General features: G+C 38.8%; 3 protein-coding genes across 3 annotated transcripts in view; 2 read left to right on the forward strand and 1 right to left on the reverse strand.

The window, feature by feature from the left end:
- The first annotated feature begins 66 nt into the window (after window positions 1-66).
- LOC134664104 (ER membrane protein complex subunit 5) lies at window positions 67-1,023 on the forward strand. Its single transcript, XM_063520691.1, has 3 exons — window positions 67-241; window positions 317-369; window positions 751-1,023. The coding sequence occupies exons 1-3, from the start codon at window positions 163-165 to the stop codon at window positions 970-972; spliced, it is 354 nt and encodes a 117-aa protein (XP_063376761.1). The 5' UTR covers window positions 67-162; the 3' UTR covers window positions 973-1,023.
- Window positions 1,024-1,462: 439 nt separating this feature from the next.
- Window positions 1,463-3,683, reverse strand: LOC134664105 (probable H/ACA ribonucleoprotein complex subunit 1). Its single transcript, XM_063520693.1, has one exon. It carries the CDS (start codon window positions 3,560-3,562, stop codon window positions 2,864-2,866), a length of 699 nt encoding a protein of 232 aa, XP_063376763.1. The 5' UTR covers window positions 3,563-3,683; the 3' UTR covers window positions 1,463-2,863.
- Window positions 3,684-5,119: 1,436 nt separating this feature from the next.
- The window catches only part of LOC134663383 (uncharacterized), a 32,281-nt gene continuing 13,354 nt past the window's right edge, over window positions 5,120-24,046 (forward strand). The window contains exons 1-9 of the mRNA XM_063519746.1: window positions 5,120-5,488; window positions 6,503-6,653; window positions 7,412-7,555; window positions 8,349-8,420; window positions 9,563-9,667; window positions 10,193-10,256; window positions 21,948-22,010; window positions 22,373-22,484; window positions 23,707-23,813. Coding sequence (XP_063375816.1) covers window positions 5,336-5,488; window positions 6,503-6,653; window positions 7,412-7,555; window positions 8,349-8,420; window positions 9,563-9,667; window positions 10,193-10,256; window positions 21,948-22,010; window positions 22,373-22,484; window positions 23,707-23,813 — 971 coding nt within the window. The 5' untranslated portion in view covers window positions 5,120-5,335. The remainder of the gene's footprint in view (window positions 5,489-6,502; window positions 6,654-7,411; window positions 7,556-8,348; window positions 8,421-9,562; window positions 9,668-10,192; window positions 10,257-21,947; window positions 22,011-22,372; window positions 22,485-23,706; window positions 23,814-24,046) is intronic.

Below are 24,046 nucleotides of genomic sequence, written 5' to 3' on the forward strand. Positions count from 1 at the left end.
GTAACCACTCCAATGAAAACAGACTAACTGAAAAAACAACTGTCAAACTATATTGTCTATTAAACTTCAGTCAATGAATTGAAGGAAGTCGATGAAGGGATTATTATTTACTTATTTCTCAATAATTCTTACTAGATTCAATCAAAAAATTCATTCACAACAATGTCATCGTCCTTTAATAAGATGATTATCATCGTTGGATTCATATCTCTATTCCATTCGGCGTTTTCTGCCGCACAACGTAAGATATCACACTGAAGTTTATTTTCACATTATATCCCTAAAAAACAGCACACTCATTATTTGGATGTTTCAGATCGATCATACCTACGAATAACTGCACAAGAGTTCACCGGGTTACCTTTGGACGTAAGTATTTCGGAATTTAAAATTGTGTACCATATCCGCTAGTTCCACTACCCAAAGTTTGTCTAAAGTTATCGCTTCGTAGTTCGTAGCTATAAGACCTCATGTTGTGTTCTTTATTTGTGAATTACATTGTTTTAATTCCTGTTTGGTAAGCAATAAAGACATAAATTCTGACCATGTTAACTTTGCAGAACCTTGGCAGTAAGAATGCATAGATATCCTTATAAGCTCTACACTTGACATAGCTCTTGTTATGAAAACTTAGCGTGGTATGACTTTTTTTAATGATAATTATTATGATCTAAAAACAATGATCTAAATAGTTTATAAAATGTTGTATTTTATTGTAATTGGTTGAATAATTGTTAAATTTTTTTACAGATTGTAGTTCAAGCAGTAACCAGCCTATTTGCAGTAATGTGGGGAGTCTTAAATGTAGCTGGCAACCTCCGTGAGATCCATGCTGCAGCAGAGCTCAATGCCATCAAATGGGACACCCAGCGCAATCTGCCCTCATTCTACATCTTTAACCATCGGGGCAAGGCTCTGTCTGCCGAGTACCTACCTCCTAGTAGCAAGGCAGAATTAGAACATTTAGAATAATGTAGGTTTATTATTTATTGTGTATAAGGGTAAATAAATTGGTTAATTTATAACATCCTGTGTTGTATCTCCCTGCCTAACTTGTTTATTTTCTAGTCTAAACACTTAATAGGGTGATAAAATATTTAACATACTATTCACTGTGGTATAGGGTTAATGGAATCCCATAGATATATGTGTTAAATATGAATCAAGCTAATTGGCACAATAAAAGTGACAGATAATTATAACTTGTATAACGACTACTACTACTACCATACTACTATTTATACTTTTTATTACATTGTAAACCATGTCCAGTTTGTCTGGAAGAAATTGCTTTTAGTGGTATGATCACCTGTTGTCTACCTTAGTAGTTTATTTATATTGTAGTTCTCTTTGAGTATCTCTTTTCTTGTATATCTCTATTTGATGAACAAAAAGAGAATTACCTTTTTTCATCAACAATTAAAATAGAAAGGATTCTTTCACTAAAACAGACAAAAATGTAAGAATAATAACTTTATTCTTAACAGTATTGGTACTTAAAATTAAGACAATAATTGGCCCTCGCCACAAAGACCTAAGTCTACATACACTTCTCAAAATTATATACAGTGGATTTCATTTATTACGACTGGTTGTAGTGACCATTCGGCTATAGCGACGTAAAATCCAAGTCCCATGGATTTAAAGCATATTTTAGTAAAAGATTCATGTGGATATAGCAACTTCGGGTGTAGCGCCGAATTCGGGTGTAGCGACGATTTTTAATGAACCATTTGTAACAAGTTCTTAGAAATCCCATGCAGATACTGCGACCGGAGTCGGTCGTCAAAGGACATAGAGCTTTACTTTCTTATCTTTTGTTTACATCGACAGATGGTTAGCAAATGTGGTGACCTTTTGTTTATTGGTAGATATTGACTATTTAGATTCACTCGTTCGAAACAGTACAAACAGCAACACTCCTAACTGTACATCAGTGGACCTTATTACAAAACGCATAAGGTCCACGGATGTACAGTTAACAGTGTGGGCGATGGTACTAACGTTACGGATTTAAATTGATACATATATGTCTTTATCTTTTTACCTTTGCCTATAACGACTTCCGGATATAACGACGAAATTTCGGTGGTCCCTTCATTGTCGTTATATCCGAAATCCATTGTATAACCTAAAAAGTAGCTACCTAAAGCTTTAACTAGGTACAACATATACTTAACAATCATTATATGGGGCATTATCTATGAAAAGGGACCTTATTGTCGATGGCGCTTACGCTACACAGCGTCACGCGGCATTGTGTTTACATCGGAGCATCGTTAATAATGGCATAAGCGCCATCGACAATAAGGTCCCTTTTCATAGATAACGTCACATATCAATACACATACACAATGTACAGTATTAAAACTGACAAAGTAGTAAAATATAATAAGGTGAAGTCAAATTATATCTGGCTACTTTGCCTTTTTATACTTAACTCAAAACTGGCAACTGAAATCATAATGCTATCTCCTTTACCCTTGTTAAGACCAACCAAGAGTGAAAGGGATGGCATTATGACCTGAGTCGCCACTTAGTTTTGCGGCAAGTATAGTATGTACAGAGTTAACATTGTAAGTCCCCAATTTGAGCTTTGAACTCTAATACAAATAAAAGAAAACAAAAATTGCCTTGAATCTTACAAAGTTATCCAAATTGGAGGTTAACTGTCCTTAAACTAAATTAGAGGCTGTATTTATTACTTCTCATAGATATTTTTTTGAACATAAAAGATTTGTTTGTAACAAACAACTAAAAACACATAATCATAGAAAGTGCTCCATCTAGCCCTTGTGGCGAGGGCCAACAGCTCACTCTCACAGTCAATATAGTCACACTACCACTGCCGCATGTAGACATACTACCGCCGGCCACCTCTGAAGCCACCTCCGCGGCCGCCGCCGCCACGCCCGAAGCCTCCGCCTCGTCCACCGCCTCCGAAGCCGCCGCCCCCGCCGCCGAAGCCGCCGCCACCGCCTCGGCCGCCGAAACCGCCGCGGCCGCCTCCTCCTCGGCCGCCAAACCCTCCGCCCCCGCCTCGACCACCTCCTCTGCCCCCGAAACCACCCCCACCTCTTCCACCGCCGCCCCTACCCCCTCGGCCGCCGCGCTTCGCACCAGGCGGCTGCGGAAGAAACCTCTTCAACGGCAACAATTTCGCCGGATCAATATAAAACTGCTGTCCATCCTTAAAACTCTTGGCTTTTATATTTTCACCTAGCTTAACTGAAACGTAGTAGTCTCGCAGATTGCCAAAGATCTCGTCAATTTTGCCGATTTGCTCTTTGTTTTCTAGATAAATGGGCGCGTTGAAGTAAGGTACGTCCTCAATGTCGACTTTGCAGACCAGGTCGTCCTGCACTGTCCAGCCGTAGTGCCCCAGAGGCGTCACGCTTTCAGGGGGGCCCATATCTTGTTGTCTGAAACCTCCTCCGCCGCCGCCGCGTCCTCGGCCTCCGCCGAAGCCGCCGCGGCCTCCCCGGCCTCCGCCGCCACCACCACCGCCTCGGCCGCCGAAGCCGCGTCCGCCACCGCCACCACCTCTACCACGGAACGACATTTTCACTGATAAACACGAAACAAAATGAAGCTAACCTCAAAACGCCATGCGTCGGCGAATGTCATGCGAACGCAGCGATTGAGCGTGTTTATTTTGACATTGACACTTGACAGTGTCATCGAGTTACCAGTAAATAATGAAAAAATCCCGTAAGTATTTTTATTGAACGATGTTTGTTCATAGTTCATCACCAAAAAATTATTAACTGTAGAAGAGTCTAGTCTTCATGCGACCAAAAACGTACCATGAAACTTAAAATACAGTAAATGAATGTATATTTATTATTTACACGATTAGAGTCAGACCAAGCTAATTTTAAAGCGATTTTGACAGCACAGACAGACAATTGTTTCTTTAAAAGTCATAATTTCATACAATAACTCTTGCACAGTCTGTGCTGTCAATATCACTGCCTAGTTAGCTTGGTCTGACTTTTACGCAGTGTACAAAAAAACAAATGTGTTTGACATGTAAAAAAAACTACTACAAAATGTACGAAAATAAGTTTTTACGTTAGACCTAGCCACCAAGTTAAGTTGGCAGTGATTTTGATTGCACAGACTGTGCAAGTGTTATTTTCAATGTCAAACGTCCATGAAATTATGACATTTAAAATAACACTTGCACAGTTCGTGCTATCAAAATACTGCCAAGTTAGTTTAGTCTAACTTCTAATTACATACCTCCTACAAACAAACAACGTCATTTACACAAATTCTCTAAGAATATCATAAAATATCCCTAATTTAGATGCGTATACTCAATGCTGGCAATACTTCCATAGACAACATATTTTTGTCATAGACTTATAATTATATAAAGACGGTGTGTCAGCGAGCTGTCACTGTTGCCACTTTTGTTTAGTGTACGATTAACAATGAGGCCCACGTTGCTGTAGCCATGTCGATAAAGTCATATCGATAAACTATCGACATTTCTTGCAATTTTAATTTTACTTCAAAGGCTTAACGATACCTAAAATGACCAAAAACGCTTTTATTCTTTATTGTGGTTATCAGGTCACAATTTTATAGTCACGCCCCAGCAGGGAACCAAGGGAAAGTTCAGATATTTAATTAAAATACATAAATACCTCCTAAAATAGGTGTTCCGCAATAATTGAATTATATTATTATATTATAATATATTCATTATCCATTAGCATTTCAATTATGTTTATGTTCAACGAAGATATTGAAGCTTCACTTAATCGCTATTTCGTTCCGCTGTGTAGCGTTTATCGATATATAACATGATTAAAATCGACTTTTCACATCCCTAAAAGAGCACACATATACGCCTTTAGGCACACATACACAGACTGGGCGCATCAAGAAAGGCAACACTTGATTTGAAGTCCACCTTGTCAACAGTATGGTTGTCCTTTTTTGACAAACGGCATTTTAAAAGAGCGAGGAGAGAGAAATGATACTAGTTGCTGCGTCTTGAAAGAGAACAGAAAAGGTTGGGCCCTTGATTTTTGTACAAGTTTACTTGATGTCGCACATTGTCGCATGGTGTAAGCTCGTCTTTACAATATTTAATAGGTTTTTTGTCTATGGTTGATTCGATTTTAATTGTCTAGTATTCCTCTGTGTTTTTAATTGTCTATAGTCACCTAATTTTCGTCGTTTTGAGTTTGATTTGTAGAAAGAACGAAAACATTTAAACATTATCAAAATAAAACACTTAATTTAGCAAGGATTTTACTATCCTTGTGTGTTGTAATTAAGTGTAACGTGTTATTGTTTCTTTCCCGTTTAGATAGTGTTCATGGCGGCTCAAGAAGATGAGATTAAAAGTCTTAAGGAGAAAAATAATGAATTGGTGCAAAAGGTTCAGTATTGGAAGATGACGGCGGCTCAGAGGGAAAATGATAAGTTGGAGCTAATGAAAGAGATCAATGAGCTGAGGCTCAAAGTGATTGTAAGTTTTACAGTTGCTCAACATCGCAGGAAACAGCTGTAAATGACAGGTCAATGACCGTGAAAGTCCCTTAATTTACCTTAAGGTTTAGTTTAGTCTTTATCGAATTTTCGGGTTAATGAAAATTTATGGATATTGCCTTGTAAAATTGCGACTATATTGAACTTACTCTTGCATGACTTTTAGGGTTCTGTACCCAAAGGGTAAAAATGGGACCCTATTACTAAGACTCCACTGTCCGTCGATTTGTCTATCACCAGGCTTTATCTTATAAACCATGATAGCTAGCTAGACAGTTGAAATTTATTCAATCACAGATGATTTATTTCTGTTGCTGCTATAACAAAAAATACGGAACCCTCGGTGGTCGAGTCCAACTCGCACTTGAAATCAAGTAATTTTACGAAATCATTTTTTTTCAGTAACCATACTGAATTATATTCCAAGCAAGGAAACCGCGAACCACTAATATAGGGCCCTGGAAGCTCCTAAAATCGTCTGCCAAGTTACTTGCAAACAATTGGTTGACCTTAATTAATATTATTGGTGTTTTAATCTGAAAAACCAGTGGTGTATTCGCCATAAAGTCCAGTAGGCCTAGCCTAGGGTACCCGAATATTAGGGGCGGAAGTCTATATGATGGGTGCTGAGAAAAGGGCAGCCAATTCTTAGTATCCTAGGGCGGCCTAGACTGCAAATTTGCCACTATCTGGAAAAAAATCATTTCTTTAAATTTAAGCAAATCTACCAACATAGGTGGTTGCAACATCGTCCTGGCATCGCCACTATGAGACGAGGCCAGGTTGATGTGGAAACTATATTTAAATGTGATGTAGTGGTGTAGGTAATACTTCACTACTACATCATTATTATTATTAGATCTCATTACGGGGGTGACATTGTCACACGGGGGTGACATTGTCCCTGCGTGACAAAACCCCTTATAAAAAAAAAGAAAAAAAAAATTAAAGCATGGCTCCAACTGGTTACACGTCATATCATTATCTTTTCCAGCGTCTCAAAAGCGGCGGTGCCGCAGACGCTCGCAAGCTAGATGCTGCACTCCAACAAGCTAGCGAGCAGGCTCTCTCCCATCTTGTGCAGGCCTCGAGTGCCGTCGCTCGCACCATTGAGTTAGCCAAAACTTATATGAGAGACCGGGAAGGTAAATTTCTTTTTAAAAGTTAGTTACATTTAAATATTATAAATATTAAATAAATAAATATTATATCCCATTTTTTACACAAATTGACTAAGTCCCACGGTAAGCTCAAGAAGGCTTGTGTTGTGGGTACTTAGACAACGATATATATGTAATATATAAATACTTAAATACATAGAAAACAACCATGACTCAGGAACAAATATCTGTATCATCAAGGTATCATCATACAAATAAATGCCCTTACCAGGATTCGAACCCGGGACCATCGGCTTCATAGGCAGGGTCACTACCCACTAGGCCAGACCAGTCGTCAAATTTATATCAGTTCAATGGTCAAATAAGTCCAAGAAAAAGGCTGTCCTGTGATACCACTGTCTACATATAACTACTGGGTGGTCCAATCCAAATCTTGACATCCAAGAATTTTTTTTAGATTCCACATTGTGGGCTATCAGAATATACCCCATGTATGTTAGCCGATTTTTCACATTTTTTTAATTTTTGTTAAAAAAATTCGGGGCAGAAATCTATTTTTTTTTATAATACTTAGTGTAAAACAATAATAAATGTTACTTTTTCTTTATTTATTTTATCCCTTTAATATTTTTACAAACTGATTTATCCATTTTTTTTAAACAAAAAGACTATTAAGTATGGGCGGCTTGCTCCCGGATATGTAAGGACTCCTGATCACGGAAAGGCCTAACTAAGTACTTGGTTAACTTGGTACTTAATATCAATTATCCGTTTAAACACAGGTGCAGACACAGTGTCTCCAAGATGGAGCAACATCAGCAATTCCACCGAGAAGGTGCACCGGGTGCCTCCCATGATGATGGGCGGACAGTCCATACAGCCCGTAGTCTCACTTAGCAGGGCTACTCTCAACATTAACACTTCTAGTAAGTATGATTTTTTTTTGTAAGTAGGATTATAAGATACAGATGTATAGTTCGTTTATTTTAGCATTAGAAAGAAGTACAAAGAAGATAAGCGATCTTGACATGTCTTTTAATTGTAAAACGCTTTATAAAAATCAGTAACTATTACTTATGAAAGCAGGAGAATATAAATGATCGTATTAGATTCATAATTGTTACATATTTGCTGTGACTTATTTTTAAAACGAGTTTTTCAATTAAAATACACATCAAGATTGTTTACCTTTTTTCTAATGCTAAAAAAACGAACTATAGTGCATAATTGTTTTCCATCGTATTTTCTGGGAAACGTTCGTATTTTTCAATCTACTTCAGTCAACGTCAGTAGGTACTTTTTGTACCGACACTGACTGAAATAGAAAAACACGTTTCCGTTAAAATACGATGGAAGACTACATAATTCTGTACATATACATATACAGCCATTTTTTCATTATTCAAGATTAAGATTTACTTACAATGTCAGTTATTAAAACTGTTGATGGCCAATGATAGATTTAGAGTGACATCCCATTTCCAACTGCAGCTGCAATACTGTTCATTTTACTATGGAAATTGACAATGACAGCGACGCGTTTCCATAGTAAAATGAACAGTATTACAGCTGCAGTTGGAAATGGAATGTCACTTTTAATTTGATACACGGGATACTACCATGGTTTACGAGTGTATTTAGTGTACAATTTAAATAATTTATCAAAACTATTTTTGATTTATTTTCCTTTAAATTTCTAATGGAATTATTTATTTTCAGGACAAACAGCTAGGAGTCCAAACTCTAGTCGCAATGTTACCGTTAGAGCCTTACCAATGCACATGCTACAAGGTACGTTTCACTACTACTATAGTTCGTTTTTTTTAGCATTAGAAAGAACTTGCAAGAAGGTAAGCGATCTTAACATGTCTTTTAATTTAAAAACCAAAAACTATTACTTATGAAAGCAGAAGAATATAAATGATCGTATTAGATTCATAATTGTTACATATTTACCGTAACTTATTTTTAAAATGTGTTTTTCAATTAAAAGACACATCAAGATGCTTAAATGGAGTTGGGCGGGACATGTTGCTAGGCAGAGTGATGGCAGGTGGACCAAAAGGTTGACGGATTGGTGGCCGCTTTCGGATGAAAGAAGCGCCTGGCGTCCGTTAGCTCGTTGGGTGGATGACATTCGGAAAATTGCGGGGCACTTTTGGATGAGACTAGCCCAGGACCGGGATAAGTGGCGTACACGAAGAGAGGCCTATGCTCAACAGTGGGCGACTGAAGGCTAGAATAATGATGATGATGATGATGAGACAGGAAGTGGCCATAGGAACTGTAATATAACAATGCAATCCTAATTGCGTCGGGAGTTTTTAGAATTGTCTCGATGAGTATTATAGTTGCCTGTTGAAATAAAAGTACAATCAGCGAAAAAAGTTTGAATTCAAAAATGACATTTTTGACAAAAAAATATTTTAAAATAAGCTAATGTAATTCGCCAGTAACTGGCCACCCTAAACTAAAAATGAATTCTATGCACCTACACGGTGTAACATGAGTAAACCGAATAATTTTAACAGGGTATTCCTGATCATATTTAAAGACATAAATGTCCTATAAACTTTTTTGAAATTAGCCTAGTTTTAAATTAATATTATTCCTCATGTTACACCGTGTATATACGGAATTCATTTTATTATAAGGTGCCTATTATTGAAGGCTGGCTAAAGTATATTTATTTGGTACACTAAAATGACATTTCATAGTATGAAATGACATTTTATGTTCATATTATGAAATGTCAGTTTAGTCTACGGAATAAAAAAATAGATTTTAGAGCCTACTGTAGTGGCCATTTACTGGCGAATTACGCTATGTATTTGAAAATTAAAGTGTCACCCGACAAAGTGTTTCTAGGCATTTACTCACCAGATGACGCTTTTTAAATTTCGTTGAGAGTTTATGTGAATGGTTAATTTCAGATGTATACATTCCGCTGACGAGGATAGACATGAGGGACATTCCGAACCACAACGAGACTGAACAAGAGGCTGCCGACGACAGCGGGGACAACATCCCGTTTGACTGTGAGTTTGTTACCAGTCCTACCATACCAACTGGCGACTGGGATCATAATGCTATCTCCTTTACCCTTGTTAAGTCCAACCAAGAGTGAAAGCGATGGCATTATGATCTGACTCGCCACTTATTGTTAGTTTTGCGGCAAGTATAAACTTATAAATGAAATATAATTTGTAAATGACTGTCTCATTTCAATCATAGACAAAGAGAATCATACTATCTTTGTCTTACAGTAGTACTAGCACCCAAAAGAAAAGGATGAGTATAGTTTTCCTGGTTCTTACTGACTGACAAATTAGTTTAACCAAGCTATAAATAGGCATCGGAGTTTTCACCGCACGGTAAGATTATAGTGAGTTATGCAGTCGATTTTACATTAAAATTAAATTCTTACTTATCCTTGTTTGCAAGTGTTATTTGTAAATCATAATTTCATAGACTTTGAGTTTAAAATAACACTTGCACAGTGTGTGCTGTCAAAATCGTTGCAGAGATATCTTGGTCTAACTCTAATAATTGTTTTTTTCCAGCAAGCATGGAGGAGGTGGCCGAGGAACCTCAAAACATGACCGACGATGACGATTACGAATCATCGTAAGTGTTTTTTGCAACTACTACACTGATATTTCTGGAATTAGAGGTTAATCGAAAAATCTTCAATTACTGGCCACTGTTTAATAACTAGCCAGTATAGCCACCTTATACTAAAAATGAATTCTATTCACCTATTGAATTTAATATAAACAGAATTCATTTTAGAAAAGGCATTTAATAACTGGCCACCCAGCAATAACTGGCCACCTTATACTAAAATGAATTCTGTTCACCTATAAACAGAATTCATTTTAGTATATAATCAACATTATATAAGGTTTCAATAACTAGCCACCTTTTACCTATACTAAAATGAATTATGTTTATAAGAGAATAGAACTCAATTTTAGTATAAGGTGGCCAGTTATTAAACAGTGGCCAGTATTTGACGAATTACCCTATTTCAGACGAAATAAAGTGTCGTAGTTTGAGGAGTAGAGTAATCTGTTCAACCCTTTTCCAGGCATAGTACGATTTGTCGACCACATACGCGCCACTAGAATTTCAACTTTAGCATTCCGATTTAAGATTCAAATTAGATTGCACTTTCGAGAAATTTGGAATATATTTGGATTTTTTGGAATTATTTGGATTAATTGGAATATATTTGGATTTTTTGGGAAAACCTTGTAGATTGGTGCAGTCTGGAAAAGGGTTAAGGCACTGGTCCCACCGCGAGCTAGTAAGCTATGAGCTATCGGCTATAAACACGAACAAAAGATAAGCACTCCCGTGTAAATAAAAGAGACACGGCGATATTTATAGTTACTCGCCCAGGCGGTGAGCTATAAATATTGCCGTGTCTCTTTTATTTACACGGGAGTGCTTATCTTTTGTTCGTGTTTATAATAATAATAATAAATCCGTTTATTTAAGACATCATAGGTCCAACACATCGCATTACAAATTACATAGGATTAAATTACAATTTCCATAGGATTAACAATAAAATAATAAACAATAAAAATTTTGAAATATTTGAACATTCCTGACATTTATAAAAATAAAATAACGAAATCACATTTAAAATATAAAATTGTTCAGTTAAAAATAATAAGTTACTTAAATTAGAATAAATTCATTAAAATATTGTAAAATCGTTGTCAAATAAATTAAAATATAAAAAGTCAAAATAATAAAAATAATAAAAATGTCAAGAATTTCAAATTAGGCACAGTCAGATGAATTCATAAATAACATGTTACTAATAAAATCCAAAATAAAATAAAAAAAATATAATACTACCTAATAATACTATATACATAACCTTACTTTACATTACTATTTACATGTATTGACATGCAGTGGTTCATGTAAGGGCAATCAAACCTGCTGGAGATCATGTCCAAGATGGTGTTGGGGCTAGCACGCACTCTGCAGAGCAAGGATGCGCACCGCCTGCGCAGAGTGGTGAAGAAGCACGCGGTGCGCGCCTCCGCGAACATGCCCGATGCACTGCAGTGGCGCGGCAACCCCAACATCACCCTGAACGCATCATTATATTGGACGCGTAGGGCGCTGAGAGATTTGCGTGTGTGATGAGCCCATAGAGTGCACGTATACAATGAGGTACAGTAAGCTCGGAAAAGAGTCACTTTGACCTCTCTCGTGCATCGCACAAATCTACGAGCTAGCATATTCGCCCTGACTGCCAGCGCCCTACGCTCCCTCTCGATGTCAGCGTCATCCATCAAATTGTCCGTGAGCAGGTGACCTAGGTATTTAAATTGCCTTACATGGCTAAGTTCGACCCCATTCAACCTAATTGGAGGCACATTTTCTGGTAAACGAGTTCCAGACCTGAAAACCATTACTTCACTCTTTTTAGAGTTATATATCAAACCGTGAGTAGATGCATAGTCTTCACATATCCGAAGCAGTCTCCTTAACCCGCAGACCGACGCGCTCAGCAGCGCCATGTCGTCCGCGTAGCTTAGGTTATTAACACACACGCCATCTATGTGGCAGCCGACATGTTGGCTGCTGAGCGCGACGATCAGCGCGTTCACATATACATTGAACAACTTCGGTGAAGTCAACCCACCCTGTCTGACCCCACACTGTAACCTGTAAGGCTCGGAGAGCTTATCGGCCCACCGAACATTATTTATTTGGTTATTATACCAATATTTAAAAATATTCATTACTCTAACAGGCACGTTAGACTCTCCAAGCTTTTTCCATAACAGATCATAACTTACTAAGTCAAAAGCCTTAGATAAGTCGAGGAATAAGGCGTAAACAGGTGTTTTCCGTGTGGTATAGTACCTAACGACATGCTTAAGGCTCAGTATGGCGGACTCAGTAGACAATCCGGGTTTGAACCCAAACTGATTGTCATGGACTGTCAGATATTTATCCAACTGAACATTAAGCAAGCCGTCAAGAACCTTAGCCAGAATAGTCGCTAAGGAAATAGGCCTATAGTCAGGGCCGGATTAAGCATGTCGGGGCCCCTAGGCAGTACGAGGCTCGGGGCCCCCCACAGTCAATTCTGTACACAGCATATTCAGTACAGGGAAATAAGTTTGCGTTTTTAATTTCAATCTTCAGCGTCGGCCAAGCCGATCCTAATCGAACGATGTCTTTTTCGCTCTTATTGCGTGGACTTAAAGCTTATTCTATTGGTTTTGGCCGATTCCGCGTCGCGTCAAGTGTGGGGAGAGCCCGTTAGGCTTAAGGTCAATTCCCAGTGGAATACCAAAGATGTGACCTTCAGCGTCACTTTCCTATCTACCTCTATTGGCAAAATTTAAGCGAGGAAAGCTAAGCTCAACTAGTGCCGCAAAGTTGATTTTCTCTATAGTTAATATTTTGCGAGGCTGAACAGCGATTGTCCGACCATAAGACCAAACGCCGAGCCACATGATTAGAATCCATATGTTAAAATCACTTAAATTACTAGAGTTAGACCAAGATAAGGCTGTAACAATTTTGATAGCACTCGCAGTGCAGGTGTTATTTTAAACGTCAAAACTTCTATGAAATTATGACGTATAAATAATACTTGTACTGCGTATGCTATCAAAATCATTGCATACTTTGGTCTAACTCTATTCATTCACCAGTCAAGCTAACATGTCGATGATAAAGGGGACAAGTAAAGAACCAAAAATAAACGCGAGCGCAGCGAGCGCGAATTTTTTTTCGCAAATTGTGAAAGCGTGTTAAAAGGCCGGGTATCGATCTTCATCTGGGCCTAAATGTCCGAACTGCCCCAGTGAGGCGAGCTTTCGTGCGAAGTCAAAGCCGTGCTTCATCAGGCTTCAGGATAAATAGTTGAGCACAGACACGAACCAATGTCTATTGTATTAAAAAGCGAGACCGCAGGCCAAGCGTGGCGCAACGAGGCCAAAGGCTAAGCTGAAGTAGAGGAGATGTGGAACACAAACCAATGGTAAATTGAGGTAAAAAGTGGGGCTAAAGGTCGAGCATTCCTATGAAAAACTGGGAACACGTTCGTCTTCTTTCTTTTTTATTCAATAGTCCTCGTGATTCTGAGTCTAACTAACCCAAAAGTTGATGGTTGTTCGAAAAAAAGTGAACAATTTTTCCTGAAAATCCCTATTATTACAACTTTACAACAGGTACGCAGAATACGCCCCGTAAACTGTAACGCTTTAATTTTATTACAGTATTTCATGAATTTAAAGAATGGATCGAAAAAAAAACAATAACAAAGCATACCTACTCAAAGAATAAAAAAATTACTCATGAATTTTGACCCTATGGAACAAAATTTTATTTGGTGCACGGTGAGCCATCGGGGCCCCCTAGCAGAGCCGGGGCCCCCTAGCCGAGGCGGGGCCCCTAGGCAGTTGCCTACTTTGACTTAGGGTTAATCCGGCCCTGCCTATAGTTACTCTTATCCGATATATCCCCCACCTTACTCTTTACTATAGGCACTACAATAGTTCTCATTAATTCCATAGGCAAATATGAGTGGCGGAGACATAGCGAATAAAACATTGCAAGCACTCTGGGCAAATGCGGCCCGGCGTAACGAAGATGCTCAACACTGAGACCATCGTGACCGGGTGACTTTCCTCTAGACATCTGTTTGAGCACTTGTGCCACATCTTTAGCCGAAATTTCGAGAACTGGGTCATCAGATTTAATCTCAGTGTCAAGCATCGACGTGGACGGTCCGAGTGGTGACTTCACCGCAAAATGGTTTTTAAATAAAGTAGCTATTTCTACAGGGTCGGTCACACCATTCATGCTCACAGGCAAGCCAGGCGCAGGGTTTAATTTATTAGTCGTTTTCCAGAAACTCCGAAAGTCATTCCTTGAGTGATGTAATGCAAGTTTGTCCATTTTAATTTGATCTTGATGGTTTTGACACCACCTTAATCTTGACTTAAATATTCTACGGCTTGCACACATCGCCTCATATAACCGACCCGTCGAAGGTTTACCGGATTCATCCCACACCTTGAAGGCTAGTCTAGCCTGCCTGTGTGCCTCACCTACGTGCCTATTCCATCCAATAACACACTTCGCCTTTTTTCTTTTGGGATCACTACCACGATAACTTAGCATAGCAGCCTGTCTGAGAGCAGTCACGATACTCAAATATATACGAGAAATGTCACTTTTGTGCCCCTCATTCATACAAATATTTGACCTACAACATTCACTCATTTCATGTGGAAAGTCAATTGAATTTAATAAATCATTACAAAGCATTGTATAATGGCTAATCTGATGCGCATTTCTGTGCCCCCATTTAACCTTAAGATTATTACAATCAAATGTATTAGGATCATTTTTCTGTCTAATAACACCTAAATTAATTCGTAAACATAACGGAAAATGATCGGACCAAACTGTGTTATAGTCAACATACACATTCATAACAGACTTCAGTGCAGTCTCAGTCACCAAACAATGGTCTAGCCACCGTCTAGATCCATGAGCATCGCTTATGAAGGTGTATGTTTCCGACGACAAGCCCAAAATATCTGTATCCGCTATAGTCCACTCGCGCTCACTACAGAAATCCGACAACTCAGTAAAAAACAAACCGCTAGGATGCGCATTCAAATCCCCGAGTATATACACAGACTCACAGTTAGCATTATCCACTATAGCACTCACCGCACCGAGACAATCCGTGAACTCCGCTAAGTTGCTATGCCTGTCTGTAGGCATATATACACTCGCAACCAGTATGTGGCGCTTTTCAATAACTATTTTAATCGCACAAACACGCGGGTTGTCACAGCTTAATACAGACACATCACGAAATACGCTTTTTCGCCACAGAAGGGCAACGCCACCATAGGGCCTGCCACGTAACATACCTACGGTAGTGTCAACTGCCGAAGTTCCCGTGGTACCAAACTCATCATCAATACTACTTAAATACGACACTTCACCCGGTAGTAACCAAGTTTCTTGAAGAGCAACCAGATCGGAGCACCTGCATATTTCCCTAATACTCTCAAGAGAACGCTTCACATTCTTGCAGTTATAACTAGGGCTCCCGGTATCCGTGTTACACGCCGAAACGAATACCCGTGTTCTTAAGACCGGCGGTGCTAAGAATACGGTTTACACGGAACCGCCGGGATCCAGATACGTATCCAAGAAACGTTCCCAAGAAACGTTTCTCAGATACGTATCTCCGTTTACACGGGTACTTAACACCGGCCCGAACGGATCCGAAACAGTTTGAGCCAATCAATGCTCTAGGTCTGGGTATGCAAGGTCTAGTATTGAATGTTGAATTCAGATGAACTCGTTTGGCGTACGATTTTTTAAAAATTACATATAACAGTTTTAACACATGTATTAATATAACATATTTAGCCAACTATACAATATATGAATGGAAGTAGGTGTCCCTATTCTATATAGTCTACTATTTTTAATTTTAAACCTACTCGTCCCTAGTTTAGAACCTTATTTTTTTTACTATTATTGCTTTTAAGCTAATTAAGCCGTGTGCCTGCTACACTGCCACATCTCAAAAAACCGTTTTTTCGAGAAATCGCGTCTCAAAGTTGTGAGAGTATAGTTCAGGGTGTTTAATACGATCTTACTCCTTTAGTTTTAGGTCTATGAATTTAAAATTTAGCTTTTTTTACTCGGAATGATATAACCTTCCTTATGACCACGCCACTTTTTAAAAGAAATGTATATTTTTTAAGACACAAGGCCCTAAAGACAGGTATTTAGAGTTGTGGCCGTATTGCAGAAACGTTTTTTAAAGATTTTGGGATGCGGCCAAATTTAAACACAAAATTATTGGATAAAGGTTACCATGCAAATATAAATTAAAAACACCAAAATAGTTAAAATCCCTTTATTTTATCAATTCTGATAGGAACAAGATCACTGTACGCGATAATATGTGTAACTCAACTAATTATCATTTTCTAGGACGCAACTCAAAAGCTTCATTTAAAACGTGTGCTATATAGCCACAACTCAAAAGGGCCGTCTGAGGGCCTGCCGCGAACCACGTTCGACGTGTTGCCTCTTTGTCGCACTTGTAAATTCGTAGGTAAGTGTGACAGGAAGGCAACACGTCGAACGTGGTTCGCGGTAGTCCCTCAGTTCATGTGCGAACGCCGCGGGAGCAGGCGGCAGACTGGTAAGTGGCTGGTGGTGGCTGTATTGCAGGGAATCGTCTGACAATTTATGGTCAAATGCATAAGGCCACTTGTGAGAAAAGGGCTCTTAAAGACCTTTTTTGCTATGGCTCTCGAAATAAGGTCGTAAATTGAACAATTTTGATTACGAATCTGCAATAATCCAGAAAATTAAAAGTTTTGAATTGTGGCCGTATAGCAGGCACACGGCGAATTTTTCATTACATAATACATTTCAATCAAAGAAACACATTTTATATATAATGGTGTAAGTTATATAGTTTCGCGAAGAATAGGTGTGCAGACAAATACTACCTGCTACTACTTTGTGGTTATTTGTTATTTTTATCAATTACCTAACTGTTGCGCGAGAACAGCAAATCTACCAATGCTGCAAAAAAAAGTACACACAAGCGGCATTTGAAACGCAGGATTTCACGCGAGAACCTTAAAAACCCATGCTAGCTTGGTTACCTTGCAATTATATTGTCAAATACATTAAGATAGAACTCGAAATTGGTAATCATTCATGTTCACTTGGGTCACTTTCACACTAGTGCTCAGGTAATAAATGCCGGCCGGTGGTGTTCCATTCATTTTAGAACGTATTGTTTTCCAATACCCTTTTGTCTGATATCGCCGAAAACAAGTAGCGTCCCAAACTATTATCAGAACTGCCACAACCAATTATAAGCTTTATGTCGGTGTAATAAGGAGAACCTACTAGGGTAAAGGCACCAGTAGTCAGCCTTATAACGACTTTTTTAAGTTTGAACTTTCGGCATTTCTACAGGATTACTCGGAAAATTAAACAAATGACATAGTTAGATCAATTGTTTATCATAATTTTAAAACAAAATATTTAAAAAAATAACAATCCTCTTTATAATATCTCTAATTTAGTTTAAACAAAAAGTGGCACTTTTCTCCAGTAGTCAGCCTCCAAAATCCAGTAAGCAGCCTCTGTGTACCCAGTACTCAGCCTTTATAATATTCATAATGATTTGATCAAAATCACTTATATTTATATCATAACCAACAATATGATTATCATTATTATTTTTTGTATATCTTTTTTTTTTATTAGTACATACAATTCTTATGACACGAAATTTGTTAGTTATGTACTTAACTAAAAAAGTTGTCAAGCGGACCCCAGGCTCCCATGAGCCGTGGCAAAAATGCCGGGATAACGCGAGGAGGAAGAACCTATTCGGTAAAAAATAATGAAACGATTCTATGCAGATCTAATTATCATTAATAAACAAAGTCTTATACCTACCAGGAAAAAGCAAAGTGATAAATAGTTATGTATAGTTAACGTCATAAATATGTATACACTTTTGAACCTTATTTCAATTAGATAGGGTTTAAAAATGTGGACTTATTTTTGGCGGCGATGTACCAAGCAAAGTCAATGGCTGAGTATTGGATCCGCGAACTGAAGTGAAGAAGTTCCAGTGGTCAGCCGCATTATAACGTAATTTCAAATGCGGCTGACTACTGGATTTTACTTAAAATTGACTAGGGCATGCTAAACTAAATTTGAAAATGTAAATTTAACGGTCCTAACGGTCGCATTGGCTCGAAAATAATAAAATAAACGAATAACCCAAAGGTCAGCCGTGGGGGGCTGAACACTGGATTTTTTGGAAAAAAGTGTTATCCAGTGGCCAGCCCCCTCAATTTATAAGTGAAATATTGTTATTTTCATCAAAACGTAATCCAATTTAATAGATAAACTAATAATCAATCCAAACATTAACAAAAATAATAACTTATAACATTAAAACATAGTTTTTCTTGCCTGTTAAGAGAACACCACGTGCAGAAAAAAATATGGCGGACATGACACTTTTGCACTCTTCGACAAACAGCACCTGTATGAACGAGTATATTTCTTCTCCCCGTTCCCTCACCACACCTGTCGTGTGACGTATTAACCAATAAGGAATCAAAGCTCCTATTTGAGTAATCGCGATTTGTTTAAACGAATATACCAGATATTTATGACCAATAAACGACTCAAAAGGCTGACCACTGGTCCCTGGCTGGCCACTGGTGCTGTTACCCTAGTCTACACATATGAAATTGTAAGAAATGCAGCGGCTAAAATTAAAGAAGCAAATGTATCCAAGCAAATGAACAAGTAATAAATATGACTTTTAAAATATTGTGTTTAAGTAGGTATGACTCCAGTTCGCCACTTAGTCGGCCAATTCGTAAAATACGGTCTTTCCAAGTTACTTTAATTTAAAATATTTTTGTTGTTTTGTTGCTAAAAATTGTAAATTTATTAGTACAGTCTTAAAGTTCATTTTATATGATAATAAGATAATGAATTTAAGAAAAGTCTTACTTTCTGTAAAAACAAGTTTATTTGAAGTCTTATATAAAATACTATTTTGATAAGTAGCATAGGTATACTGTACATATTTCTAATTTTCTACTCGTATTGCAACATTGCAAGGAAAAACTACCTGCTCAGAAATGGTTATGTAAACCGTTTATTGAATTTCGACTCTATGAACCACGGAATAAGGTTAAATATGACGGAAACTCGTCATGAATCTTTTGTCTATTTATTTGTAGCTCTTAAGTACGCCGGTTCGTTCCTTCGCTACTTGTCAAGGACGTGTCCGGAGCCACGGGTAAATAAGATCCGTTTCTTCGAATACCCGTTTATCCGTGGAGACGGATCTTAATTACACGTTTCTTAATTACACGTGCGGAACGGGCCAGAAAACCGTGTACGTGTTATTCGGAAACGGGTATTCGAAACGTGTAAACGAAACACGGATTCGACCGCGAGCCCTAGTTATAACTGACAAACTGATTTGACGTTATATTCATTAACTTAACGTATTTGTAGGAACAGTTCCGGATCCAGGGATTATACTCGTAACTTCCCTGGGCTTATTATTCACAAAGCGTCTAAATATGATACCTTCGGGCCACAGCTTATCCTCTAAAAACAATGACAACTTGTGCTGTGGTACAAAAAATTTATACGCATCGTAGTCATTATGTTTTTTAATGGCAATTTTATGAAGCCTGACGATTTCATGCGTTTTGTCCCGAATGTAATTGGCAATGTCGTCCTCTGCCGTGTCCTTATGCACGTTGGTGATAAGTATCGGTACCTTCATCACAGCGGCTTTGAAATTAGAATTTGACTCGCACGCTACGCCTCGTTTGCCTATAAGCCGTTTTTGCAGTATAGTCTTACGGCTCTCAACTTTCTTCCACTCATTCGGGTTCAGCTCAGGACTTTTTTCTGCACCTCGACTAGATACTGTCGTCTTAACGACGTCCGCCAACAATTTAGTCTTGTTATTTATAAAAGTGCATTCGCTGTTCGCATTGCTGTTACTAACAGGTAAACATACTCCAGCGGTCAGCTGTTTAGTTATCTCGTACGATGACGTCATCGCGGGTTCAAGTTCAACCGTCGCTGCATCTATGCTATCGCGGCGCTCAGGTGTACCCTCTTTGGCGCACGGTGAATTGCAATCATTATTCGCTGACAATATTTGGCTTTGCAACAGACTATCATTATGTGTTTCTCGAGCTGAAATATTACTATGCAGACATGAGGGCTGCTGTGGACTATTGGTGGTAACATCGAGATGAGTAAAACCAGTCGGACCGCTATCGAGATAAGCGCCGCGCCGTTTGTTTACATTGCAGTACGAGTCCATAATAGCGGGTGTACACCTTAAATTATTGAGCTCATGTCTGATCTCCTGTACTTGTTCGGCTGTTGCAAACCTAGATCGCATGTCGGCAACCTCAGCTTGGACTTTCAGTAGGTCTTTCAATAGCTTTGAAACGTCGATGTGATCATAGCTTAGAGGCGGCAACTTGTCCAGATCACGGGCAACAAATATAGGCATAAATTCAGGATCCGTATTTTTGAACACACTTATAATGTCCTCTAAGTCACGTTGTTCTCTGCCTTCGCCTTTTCTTAAGATTTTGCGTTTATTGATAGGCAGGGATTCAAATAATAACGATTTTGACGTCTTGATTTCCATTGACGAGAACGACGACTTGCATATTCGCACTAGAGTATCCTCCGTTGAAACACTGAGTTTATTCTGAATATAAGCTAATAATTCATCTATCACTATATTACACGTATTACACTTCAAAGTGGACATCTTTTTAGCGGCCACTACCGTAGTGCAGCGATAAGTGCACACACCCGTCGTACCCGAATGCGCGCGAGCAACTGCCGATAGCTCATAGCTTAGCGATGTTACGATTCGACTTCACAAATCGGTTCAAACCGATTTAGGTCTGAAGTCGACTAAATCGACGTGAGTGTTCCGTAAATCGACTTAAGATACGTTCACCCGCTCTAAACGCATCCTTTCATATTTGTTGATGCGTCACTTTCATTTGACATATTGAGGATTAAAATGTACGCAAATCGATTTCAAACCACGAAGAAAAATGTTGCCATGCACATTGCCGCCATTATTGAGTCGAGTCGAAACTTGGTATCTACAGGTAAAGTAAAATGAAACTTATTGTTTATGTTGTAAGGTTCAATTTCCGCAATTTCGCATGGGCTTAAAGCGATTGATTTGGCGGTATACTTGGATCGGTTTGGCAGTTTTGCGCGGCGTCGATTTGCTAACTCAACGATTCGCGACAATGACACGAAATCGCACGAGACCGCACGCTCTTTCCTGCTTTCTCGTATAGTGCTTTCCCGTTTTAGCTTTAGAAATTATAAAATTGTGATTTACCGCGCAACAAAACTAAAAAAATATTACAAAACTTTTAAGTCAAAATTTTTGCTGTCGATCGGATCGAACAAAGCGTAAAATTGACAATTCAATTTCCTCAACTCAAAGACTACGGAGCGGTTTGAACTACTGATACTTAAAAAGTAGAAGTTAAATCGACTTGGCCAAATCGGTTTGCAAACCGATTTGGGTTTAAATCGGAGTCGACTTATTCGGTTTGAAAATTTTTCGATTTGGCCCATCACTATCATAGCTTACTAGCTCGCGGTGGGACCAGTGCCTAAGGTATTTGCTGTTACAGGCCACAACCGGTATAAATTATTATGTTTCCGCAGGCGAAGATTAGACATAGTGACGGAAGACGTCGAACCGGAGGGTGAAGAACAGACACCACCTAGGTAATTACCAGGGCCCGGAATTTTGGGTGCGGCTATTGACAGATTGTAGGGAGAGAGCAACGCTTTTTAGGGTTCCGTACCTCAAAAGTAAAAAATTATAGGATCACTCGTGCGTCCGTCTGTCTGTCCGACCATTCCCCCCCCCCCCCCTTAATCACTGAAACTACTGGGTCTAAAATTTTGAAAAAAATACACAAAATGACAGGAAAACCTATTAGAAACGTGCAGTCAAGCGAGAGTCGGACTTATGTCGCCTTGGAACGTGAGTCCGACTCGCACTTGACCGGTTTTTATTTATATTATAAATTTCAGACTATTACTGTATATTCAACCAGTTTGTAATTTGTACTTTATTTCCATAGAGCTAGAGTGGACAATCCCCTGGAGGGTCCCAGCTGGTTACTGGACGCGCCGCGTGAGCCTGACTCCACTACTGAAGAGGCTCTTAACACACCTAACACTGACAGTCCTGAGGTAATACCGTAAAAAAACATTTCATTTGGAATTATTACTAAATATTGATTATTACAATTATTACCTTAAAGATGTTGAAAGTTTTCCAGTATAGGGTAATTCGCCAGTAACTGGCCAACGGCAAATAACTGGCCACCCTAAACTAAAAATGAATTCTTTTTTTTTTGTTAGCCTGGATAAGTGTCCCACTGCTGGGCAAAGGCCTCCCCTCGTTTCCTCCACTCAACCCTGTCTTTTGTAGTTTCCCGCCAACCCGGAGAAAATACGTCCAAGTCGTCCCGCCATCTCCTTTTCGGTCTGCCTGCACTCCGGCTAGCACCATCTATGGTGTTCCGTGGGTCCCACTCCGTAACCATTTTGGCCCACCTTTCAGGGTGCTCTCATTCTTTGAATAAACAAAATTAATTTAAGTATAAGATTTCAAATACTGGCCAGCCTTCAATAACTAGCCATTTTATATTAATAGTACATTATTGTCGAGGCTCGGAAGTAGCTACTTGCAGGCTGAGGATTCGTTTTAAACGGACGACCTTGGGAGTCCGTTTAATTGAATCCGAAGCCAGCAAGTAGCCTTCCAGCCGAGTCATATATAGTGCTTTTCTCAAAAATGGTACAAGAAATATAAATATCATAGAAATATTTTACAAAAGCAACGTTCTTACATATATATTTTGACAGAAAAAAGCCCTTGCCGCCTTTTTATTTTTTTAATAAAAAAATAGAAGTGTATTTTTCTGCCAAAAATACTCCAACCTATTTGAGACATCTAAATAGTCGCGGTACTAATCATCTGTTTGGCTGTTTAATGGGCCTGTGCCTTCATTTGATATGGTCATTTCAACTTTTAAAAAGTTTGGAACTCGACAAATAATGGAATTTGTATGCAACATTGCAGTCCCAAAATCGAGACTGCAATGTTTTTAACTTTTTAATTTTTGACTGACCATAAACTACGCGCTTCGCGACCTATTTTTTAGACGGCAAAGTCGACTTTGCCGTCCATTTTTGAGAAAAATGTATTCTGTTTATAGGTGAATATAGAATTCATTTTTAGTTTAGGGTGGCCAGTTACTAACAGGTGGCCAGTTATTAACAGGTGGCCAATTACTAATAGGTCAGGTCAGTTACGAATTACCCTAATTTTGACTTTTCGATTTGGTGGTTACGCGAAAATAACCTCTCGTTCAATAATACTGTAGGGTGTATTTTGATTGTCGTGCAGGCCCTGCCGGAGCCGGACTTGGCGGCGCGCGTGTTCACGCCCACCGTGCGCCGGCGCCGGCGCTCCCCCCCGCCGCCCCCGCCACCCGCGAGGGACGACCTCAACGGGTATGTATAACCACAGAATAACTAATTGCATTAATAGTACATTGTGCAACATGGGGCGTAAGTTAAATCGCGACGGCTCGCTGGAGCGATTTATAGACTCGAGTTTGCAATATTATTACGCCCCGAGTTACACACGATGTTTTTCATCACACTTGCGATACAAAAATTAAGTATAAAGATAAAAAAACTGTTAATTATGGCACTAGAAACTTCATAACTCCCTAGGGAAAACG

Source organism: Cydia fagiglandana, chromosome 4 (assembly GCF_963556715.1).
Source record: "Cydia fagiglandana chromosome 4, ilCydFagi1.1, whole genome shotgun sequence".
Lineage (NCBI taxonomy): Eukaryota > Metazoa > Arthropoda > Insecta > Lepidoptera > Tortricidae > Cydia > Cydia fagiglandana.

Excerpts from the sequence above, each read along its gene's own strand:
- LOC134664104 (XM_063520691.1), top strand. The coding sequence starts at position 163 with ATGTCATCGTCCTTTAATAAGATGATTATCATCGTTGGATTCATATCT. Across the intron at positions 242-316 it reads GGCGTTTTCTGCCGCACAAC|ATCGATCATACCTACGAATA; the intron begins GTAAGATATCAC and ends TGGATGTTTCAG. Across the intron at positions 370-750 it reads TCACCGGGTTACCTTTGGAC|ATTGTAGTTCAAGCAGTAAC; the intron begins GTAAGTATTTCG and ends ATTTTTTTACAG.
- LOC134664105 (XM_063520693.1), bottom strand. The coding sequence starts at position 3,562 with ATGTCGTTCCGTGGTAGAGGTGGTGGCGGTGGCGGACGCGGCTTCGGC.